At 47.9% G+C, this 9,647-nt stretch overlaps 1 protein-coding gene across 1 annotated transcript in view; it reads right to left on the reverse strand.

Annotated features, from left to right (window-relative positions):
• RAB33B (RAB33B, member RAS oncogene family) overlaps positions 1–8,121 on the reverse strand; it is an 18,935-nt gene extending 10,814 nt beyond the window's left edge. Inside the window, exons 1-2 of the mRNA XM_035903702.1 lie at positions 8,080–8,121; positions 5,803–5,940 (exon numbers count right to left, since the gene is read on the reverse strand). Coding sequence (XP_035759595.1) covers positions 5,803–5,940; positions 8,080–8,121 — 180 coding nt within the window. The remainder of the gene's footprint in view (positions 1–5,802; positions 5,941–8,079) is intronic.
• Positions 8,122–9,647: the final 1,526 nt, after the last annotated feature.

Raw genomic sequence — 9,647 nt, forward strand, 5'->3', positions numbered from 1 at the left:
CTTGGTGGGTGTTGTATCAAGGCCGCCGGTCTGCCGTGGGGCAGCAAAGGGAACGCGGATCTTGGCCAGCCCCTGGGCCACCGCTGCCCTCCAGCCTGACCCTTCTGCCGTCATTTACAGTCACAAGGCGGCAGTACGTTCGTCCCCGGCAGAGGGACACTTGGGCCGAAGGTGGTTGACATCTCTCTCAACGAGAAGGGATGTGCGGCGTTGCCTTAAGGATCTATGAATAAACTCGCCAAGGGCATTGCCCTAGGCGGGAGGCAGGATGTAGACATCAAGTTTAAGCAATGCCCACCAGCAAGAAAATATTTTTAAAAGAGTTTAACCCCTACACGGAGAAGCAAATGCGGATGGCAGTAATTGAGAGACCTGTTACCCTAACGGTGGCTCTCTGGCCTGAAAACTGATAGCCGAGCCAGGATCCCTAAGGTTTGGATCAGATACCTACTAATAGCCCCTGGGAGCCCTCCTCTTTATCCCGTTACACATGCTTCCGACCCCTTGGGGCTTCTGCCTGCGCAAAGAAGAAATGCTCCTTGGATCGTCGCTCCCTACAGAGCAACTGTCACGTGCTTTGGGCAGCCTGTTGCTGCTCACCTATAAAAACCATAGGCTGGAGTGAAAAAAAAAAAATGCCCTGAGTTCAGGGCGACTTCAGTTACAGTGCTCATCTCGGTGTAATGTAAAAAATTAAAAAATGAGACCGCCTTGAAGCCTTGTGCACTGAGAACGGAGCTGCCTAGTGCAGTCAACTTCAGCACTCCAGAGAGTGCTTGGATCTTAAATTCCTGTTATTCGCCTTTCCCCCTCCCTTGGACCAACCTAATGGAAGACTGTAGAGAAGTGCCTGCAGGGCGGAGGTCCTCTCTGGAGACATGATGCCTTCATTTAGACTGTCAAATAACTTATTCTGTCAAAGAAGAGCAGTAATTTTGCTCTGGTGTGAAAGTAAGATTAAAGCAAGGCGAGGGGGTTGTGCCACCCTTGAGTTCTTACTGTCCCCTCTACAGAATTGCTCGGTTTTGCAGTAAAATGTCTTTGGCTGAGGAGAGGGCGCACAAGCAAGCATGTCTCTCTAGCCCAATGGTTAAAGAAGTGCAGAAATCCTCACTGGAGTGGGGGATGCTCTGGTCTGGGCTCTGGCTAGCATGCTAACAGGAGAGTTTGAACAGCTGTGCGGCAGGGTCTGCCAGCACCTCGTTTAACTGAGCTTGATCTGGGTTATGCCAAGAGGGCCTAAGTGAGTTATAATTAGATCTGAGCTCTTGAACAGCTCTGAACATCCTTTATTTCAGCAACTAAGACCCCTCACTACAAGAAAGACGTTGCATTGCTGGAACGTGTCCAGAGGAGAGCAAGGAAGCTGGTGAGGGGTCTGGAGCACAAGGCTGATGGGGAGCGGCTGAGGGAGCTGGGGGTGTTCAGCCTGGAGAAGAGGAGGCTGAGGGGAGACCTTATCGCCCTCTGTGACTGCCTGACAGGAGGGGGGAGCCGAGGGGGGTCGGCCTCTTCTCCCCGGTAACGGGTGATAGGACGAGGGGAAATGGTCTGAAGTTGCGCCAGGGCAGGTTTAGGTTGGACATTAGGAAAAATTTCTTCACTGAAAGGGTTGTCAAGCACTGGAATGGTTGAGTCCCCATCCCTGGAGGTATTTAAAAGCCGGGCAGACGAGGTGCTTAGGGACATGGTTTAGTGGTGGGCTTGGCTTTGTTAGGTTAACAGTTGGACTTGGTCTTAAAGCTCTTTTCCAACCTAAACGATTCTATGATTCTATGATTCTTTAAATGGCAGAATCGATACCCCATCTAGTGGCCGAAGGCTTTCTTAGTCATTAGATTTTTATACTCGGTTAATTTTACACTGACACCCCCAATACCTTGCACAGGAATTTGCCTCTCAATAGCGCCAGCAGCCACCCTGGCCTCTGTTTTGTTAGCTGTAAGATGGGCAGAGCCCCCTTCACGGGGACGCTCTGGGACAGGGCTGGCCCCTGGAAGAATGGACTTGAAGAAAATCCCTTCTGAGAGTCACTGTCTGCTAACGCTTCGCATTGGAGAGTGACTATCCATGGGGAACCCAGCTTCTGAAAACCCTTCACTGGCATGGGCTGGGTGGAGTTTTAAGTACTGCCCTGGATGTGGACGCTATGTTAAGATTTTGCTCAGGTACAGAAAGTAAAAAGAGTAAAGTATGCTTTACTTAAAAGAATACACAGTTCTTCCAGGGGTCAAAATAAAATCCTGAGTGCTGTTAATGAAGCTCCTCATTTGCTTAAGGTTTCTTGGTGGTACTCGCTATTTGCCTGCTTTTCTTGCAGCAGCTTGCTTTAGCTTGAGCTAAAAAAAAAGAAAGTGCTCATGTGGGAGTTCTAACTGTCCTTTTTGAACTTCCCTATTACTGCAGTCATGAGACTTCCTGATCAGCCTTAACAAATCAGTAAGAAATCAGTGATTTGACACGAGGTGACTTCACCCATCCCACCCGCTCTTGCCAGTGAAGCTGTCCCTCCAGAGGAGGAGTTTCGGGGGAAGGTGGCTTCCCATCGAGAGGAGCAGCAGTCACTGCCTCTGTTCTGCGCTGGGTGGTCAGGTGCCACTGCCCTTCCGAATTGTGGTGAGATGGAGACAGAGGGGTCAGCTGATTTACATGGGCAGACACGTGCAGACTTCATAGTTTCAGCCAGAATTCCTAAGCTGTGTAGAGATTGCTTAAATCTCTAAATTGTGTACGTGACAAAATTCCAAAATTGATTTTTTTTTCATGGGAATGTATTTTGAGTGACTAAAATTTTCCCAGGAGAGTGTTCTGTGATTCAGAATGGCACTTCTGGTCAGACCCAGAGCAGGAAAGTAGGAATAGGTAATGGCTAACATGCGTCAGATCCAGAAAAACTGATTTCAGTTTTCAGTCCCATCCCAGGGACTGGGCCCGGGGTCTCACGCGCTGGGTAAATGCCCCAGGCAGGGCAGCTGGCAGCTATCACGGACCTCCCTCCACCTCCTCACCGAGCTGCTCAATTCTGCACACTCTGCTAGTTGGACCAGAGATCCCAAGATCCTTCTGCATCCAAGATCGTTCCAAGATCCAAATCCGAGATCGTTCTGCAGAACCGCAGGCGGAACACACGCCCTTTTCAAATCCAGCGGAGGCTGAGAGATACCTGCCCCACAGCCATCCACGATCAATTGCTAGCGGCACATTTCAGCTGAAGGAGAACAGAAACTTCATGTATGCTGGGTATGCTACCCAGCTGCTAATGGTAAAGGTCAAAACCTTCCATTCCCCAGCCCAACGGCCTTCAGCACGCGTCATTTAGTCCATCTGGCAGTAGCTCAGCAGGAGGACAAGCTGTGTTTCTATCAGGTATGGCCTGAGCAGTGTGAAACGAGGTTACATAGGAAGAGATTTGTGTAAATGACTGCTTTGAGTTCGTGGCCTGCTGACTTTTGGGTGCGTAAACCCATTTTGGTAGGACAATTAGAACGGTTCTGGCTTGGCCTCCGCAAAAGTCCAGCTAGTCTGCTCTCCTGCCTGCTGCGGGAAGAGGAAGCTTAAGGGAAGACTGCGGGAACAGGGGGAGAAGAGAGCCTGGTGTTACACCCTCACAACTGCTGCTGATCCTCGGTGAGGGATCTCACAAACAGAAATTGCATCAAAAGTGTTTGGTTGAAACTCTGCCTTCGTATAAGAACCAATATTCCCGACACACTTCACCTGTAAATTAAAAATGATCTTAAAGCTTATTCTAAAGTTGATCCTCTAACTGATGGTAGTGCTCTACCGACAGCTGTAAAGTAGAAAATCTATTTGTTTTTAAAGCACCTCTTGAACTTAAAGTATATCACAACAGTTCTCTTTTTGAATGATTATTATTTTGTAATGCCTACCTAAGAGCAGCTTACAAATACACTTAATAGCTTGAAGGATTTTTAGATCAATCCATGCAGCTCTTACAGAGCAATTGTCACTATGGTTAAGCCAGAATTACACTGAACTAGGTCACTCTTGCTTTTTAAGTGTAAAAAAAGAAAAATAACTCATTGAACTCCAAGGAGGAGTGAAAAGTCAATGAACAGTGAAAGTTGCCGGTACTTGGCAAAATTTCTTTCCAGCTTTCTTTGTAGGGAGCATTCACAGTAGTATTTGGATGGAATTCATGGATCTTCTGTAATGGCTGCTGCTCGCTGTGAAAGGCGAGAGCAACAAGTGCGCAGGAGTTACTCTGAAGTTAAAAACCCCAAAAGTCACCAGTAAAGCCCTGTCGTTTAATGCTACAGCAAGGTAAATACCTGGTGCCTCGGCAGCTCTGATCCACGCTAACTGAGGTGTTCTCTCTTTTCATCATGGTTTTCTACCTTGGGATATATTATGCCACTTGGTTGCCCTGAGGTGAAGTACGCAGCCCTTTTTCAGCAGAGAAAGCCAGCCCTGAATAAAATGTGCTCGATTACAACGCTTTCCAAATAGGAGCCAGAGCAGCACTTTCCAGAGGTCAGTTCACAGCCTCCCAATGGCTCTCCCGTGCCCCCCTCGCTAGGGACACGGCGGGGCGGCTGCAGGCACCTGGTTAGCACTGCACTGGGTGGGATGGCGCTCCTGGAAATCCCCGTGAGCCAAAGTGCTCCTCGCTCCGGCAAACACAGGGGTGCAGCCAAAGAAATTCGGAGGTAGAGTATTTCTTTGCAAATTCTCTATAAAGAGAAGGAGGATCACACAGTTCCTTGCAGGTCCTCAGCCATCAAACGGCAGGCTACAAGGCCAGACCTTCTTAATGAGCGACAGGTTAAAAAATGATGGCTAACGCAGTAACTCCCATGCAGGGAGATCTCAGGAGAATCTTGGCTTAAGTCACTTTTATACAAGCTATTTCAGTGTAGTACTGGAAATTTCATGGCTTCTGCTATATCTGTAGGGATAAAGATGTTGATTAGATCATTACATTTCATCCAGCACAGTCTATTTCTGGATGTTCCTTTCTAATACGTTTGGAGACCAGCAAATATAGTTGAATTTATTTATAGTACCAGAATAAATGAAAAATGCTTCTTTCTATATAAGCATTTGAAAAAGCTGTTGTTTTCCCTCTTTTGCAAGGACAAGTACTTTTAATATGCCGTTTGGATGTGTTCAGTGAATGAACGTACAGGAGCCTAAGTTCACAGTTATTTTTATTTAGCAGATGTAGAAGTTTCTAAGGAAGGGGATTCTGAAAATAGTTGCGAGTCTCTGGAGTTGCTCAGCATTCCAAGAATAGTTATTTCTGCCTTCCCTTGAAGACGTATTTTAACTTGTCAGTCCTATGAAAACGCAGGCTGTTCAATATCTAAAAATTATGTCTACTGGGTTTTAAGTTAAGGAACAAATTAAGAAAAAAGTGTGAGCCTGAGACTGTCTCATGTTGCTTGTTACTTTCTGAAGGGATCAAAAAGTTTCCAGGTGTGTCCTTTTGATCCTGGTAGTTTAATGACGGATAGTTTAAAAAGGCTTTTGATGTTTCTGCAGAGATACCGTACCTCTGACCTCTGAATTCCCCTGGGGGCTTTGCCCTTTTGTGCGAGGCCTCGCGTTCTCCATTTTTGCAGGGGAAAGCCCTGTGGTTTTGCAAGGAAGAGTTCTGCTGTTGCAAGGCCCGACTCTGCAAGTCCAAGAGTTTGAGCTCCCGTTAACATGCTCCTTTATGGTAAAATACAGATGGCAGAACTGTTGCAGCAACAAAAGACGGCTTTTTAGGAGACAGGATTTAAGGACCCTCTATGTCAGGTTCTTAAAGCAGACTGGAAAAAGCAAGTATTAACACACCCTGTTGCCATCACAAAGCCATGTCTTGTCTATCTTTGCATTGAAATGAAGTCCTGACACAGCTGCTTTTACTGCCAGTTGCCAGAAGGTGACTTTCTCATTCACTTCCGCGCCCTTCTTCTTGTCAAAGCTATAAAACTAAAAGCTTTAAGGAAATGAAAAGAAAGAAAAGTTTTTCTCATTTCTGGCTTGTGCTTGGATCTTATTCTCATTACGTGCCTGAGGAGAGACTGGGGCTTTAATGTTCAGATCAGGGTATGTTTTAGGTTGTCTGGATGATGGTAATAATAGGCCTCCTCCACTGGACGTAACACGATCGTCTTTGGCAGGGAGCGTGAGAATCCCCTGCTAAACATGAACGGAGCAAAACGGGGCCCCGAGTGCTGCGGGCAGCATCTGCAGCTTTGTGAGTGACATTTAACAGGAGCACCCGCCCGGCGTCCCCCCTCGGAGGAACCGGCGCGGCTGTGGGATTGCGTCTTCCGTCCTTGAAACACCGCCTGGCCATTTGGATCTGCCGGGAAAGGCGACGTCGCGCAGCTCTTGGGCGCCGGTGACCGAAACAACGAGCCCCTTGGCCTGTCTAGGTAGCTGAGGTGATAACCAAATTGCTTCCATGTCAAGAGCTTTGCCACTGGAACGTGGGCTCTCCGCACATCCGAAACCTACGTGTCCCCGCTGCGGCGTCAGGCACGCCCTCTGCCTCATTGGGCTGCCTCACCCAAGAGGGATCAGAAAACCTAACGGGGAGCACCTCGAGAGCGGGGCAGCACCAGCAGACAGCAAAGCTGCTCGGAAGCGTTTTGATCCTCCAAAGCGCGTGTTAAACCGAAAGCCGCGTCCCTGCTTTCTCTCTGCCTGCAGTGGTACATGCTGTGCTCAAGGGCTTTCTGCACGTCCCACAGCAGCGCTGCGGAAAGGTTCATCAAATGTCATGAAGCTTCTATATTTACCTGTCTGCATCACGGCCTCCGATAAATCATTCCTGGGCAGCAAACAAATCCAGTTGTACTGTGCTCTGCCAACGATTTGCCTGCATGTCTAAGCTCCTGATTGAGGACCTTGAGCCCTGAGACTTTGTTTGATGCGAGGATGCAGTGTGCATTTTATTTTCTGGCAACAGGGTTTTCTTCAAATAGTATGCTGTCGGAGTGTGGTTTTGTTACTTATTTCTGCAAGAATATGCGTTTCTCCTCCTTTTCCCAGGCTCTCATTTGTTATCAAGGGCATAGTCCTACTCCTGTTTTAATTAAAACATTGAATAAAAAAATCCCACCTATGAACAAAACTGGGAACCATCCCAGCTTCCGTCCGTTTTGGTAAAATCCCACTGACATCAGCAAGAATAAGGCTGGGGGTTCCAATGAAATCAGCATTACCGTTATAAATAGCAAACCCTTCCTCTGCTCTTCTCCTGCCCCCCCAAAAACCCCCAAACCATTGCAACTAGCATTGCATCAGCATTTCCGTGCAGGGGCTGGGAAGACCCATCGGGCTGGGGTGACTAACCTGGTTCTTTACTCGTACCGGGGTTCCACAGCTGCACTGAAATACCACTCCAAGGACATCTCCTCTGAAAGAGCATCCGTCTTCAAGGTGTCAGGCACGCAAATCTGCTTTTTAAGAGGGCTACAGATGAAGGGATATTAGAAAGCAAACACTATAATGTATTACTGCTACTGGAAATACTATGATCTCACGGGGAAGAATAATTTCTAATTTATATAAAAAAAGCAAAACCAAAACCCAAAGCAAAAGGAGCCCATGCATCTGATAATATTGCTAACATAGGTTTGAGGCAAAAGCCGTATTTTCCCAGTGGTTTGCTAAGATGTCCCTTCTGCTATCAGATTTTTAAGTTTCTTACTGTATTCGAGATCCTACTTGTATTTATTCCAGTGGTGTCAGTCTTTCTTTTGCCCTTTCTTAGCATTCAGCAACAGCCCGTGCCCCCAGGCGCAGGACTCCCAGCCTGGCGCTCAGATCACTTGCCTTCCTCAGTTTTAACCCATCTGCGGTGCAAGGCTTTTCCTCCGTTCCCTGCTCTTTCAGGGTTTTATGCAAGGGTGAATTTGGGTCACCATGCATTATTCACCTGCATTTAGTGTACACGTCGGTAACTTATAAAAGGCAGCGTGGCTTCGCTCTCACTTGTCCTTTTCAACGCAACCGAGCCAGCAGGCTTGGTGTGCTCTCAAGTTGTTCATTGGTGGTTTTGTCTGGAAACCAGTGTCTCGCATCCTCCTCTGCTCTCCGCTGGTGGAAATATTCCCTTACCCACATACACTGCCCTGAGCAGCGATTCCGCCTCGCCTCCATCACGGGCATCACCCCCCCGGCCGGCCGATCTCCAGCAACCCAAGCAGCAGAGAGTCAGCTGCCTAAACTCTTCCCCGGTCTGCGTGGTGTTCCTGGCTCCCTCTCCCTCCGTGGCTTTGGTTGCAGTGGAAAACACAGAATAAAACAATGAGGAAAGACCAGTGGTAATCAGAGAGCTGGACGAGACTTGCTCTCCCCTGTCTGTCCCCCTGATTCACGCTAGCCTAACCAGCTGGTGTGGGATTTTGAATCATGGTCACGCCTCGGGGCTGGTGAAAAAGCCAGAAGGATACACAGTGGGTTTCCCGGGTTTGAAAGTGCTTTGGGGTCACCTAGTCAGTGAGAAAAAAATCTAAGCAAAGCCAGACTGCGCGAAAAAGGGAATTTGTTTCCCTGAGGGGCAAACAGGGGCTAAAAATCGCGTGTTCTCTATCCCCAGTTGCTTTCTGTGTTTTAGTTTGGAGCATCAGGGAATGCGGGAAAGAGGCGATAGGGTTGGGGCCAGGCCCACTGCATTTGAACGGTTGCACGGGGGGGATTTGGGATCGGTGAGGTGGCTCACAGGACAGCCCGTGGTGCTGCTGCACACAACATATGGATGTAGAAAGAAGTCTCTGCCCAGCTTTGCCAGAGAGCATCAAACTCTCACTGAAGGGGGTAACCGTCCTCCACCCTCAGCGTCCTGCGGTATTAAAGAGAAGGCAAAGGACACGTGGGGGAAAGACGCTCATCCAGGGACAAAATAGGAATTCAAAAGCGCAAAACAGTTTACTCTGCAATAAAGCAAAGATTGTTTTCCCAGCTCAAATGCGTGAAAAGTATTTTCCATTTATATTTCACTAAGACTTTTATTGATATGGCAAGTGAAGTGAGATGCAGAATTATGAACATTTGGCGACTCCTATGAGAAAAAAAAAAAGAAGCTTGGAATGCATGACATAAACAGCCAGGAGCCAACACTTTCCTAAAACTTTGCAAAAATGCTTCTAGATGAAAGAGACAACTGCAAGAAAAGTTAGCGGATAATTAATAAAAGCCGTTTAATACATTATGGGCAGTGCCTGGTTTTAAGATTTGTATTTTTGTGATAAAATCATACAAGGTGTATGCAGGGGAACAGAGCCGTTCCTGCTCTCGGGGGCTGGTAGGACATATCCATGGGGCTCTCAGAACAGTAGTGATGGCTCTTGGTTTTGAGAAGTTCAGGTAAAAATACCAAGCACTATGAGGTCCTGACAAAGCCCTCACAAACCCAGGGTTTGCCCTCGCTTACCGCAGAAGCACCAGCCTTATGGCAAGAAGCACTCAACAGCCCCATCCTTACTCACCCATCACTTTCCCCTAAATACAGGGGACTTCCACATCCCTTGGGTCAGCTGCACGAAGGCAAGATGTGAGTAAAGCAGCAGCCGAGTCCCAAGACCGCTGACTGCTTCACCTACAGCACAGCTAAGCCGTAGACCAAGCGGGATTCCTCCTTCCCCGGCTTCACAACAGTTTAAATGTGGCAGAAATCTTGCAATCCA

This window comes from Egretta garzetta, unplaced genomic scaffold, assembly GCF_000687185.1.
Source record: "Egretta garzetta isolate BGI_Z169 unplaced genomic scaffold, ASM68718v1 scaffold751, whole genome shotgun sequence".
NCBI lineage: Eukaryota > Metazoa > Chordata > Aves > Pelecaniformes > Ardeidae > Egretta > Egretta garzetta.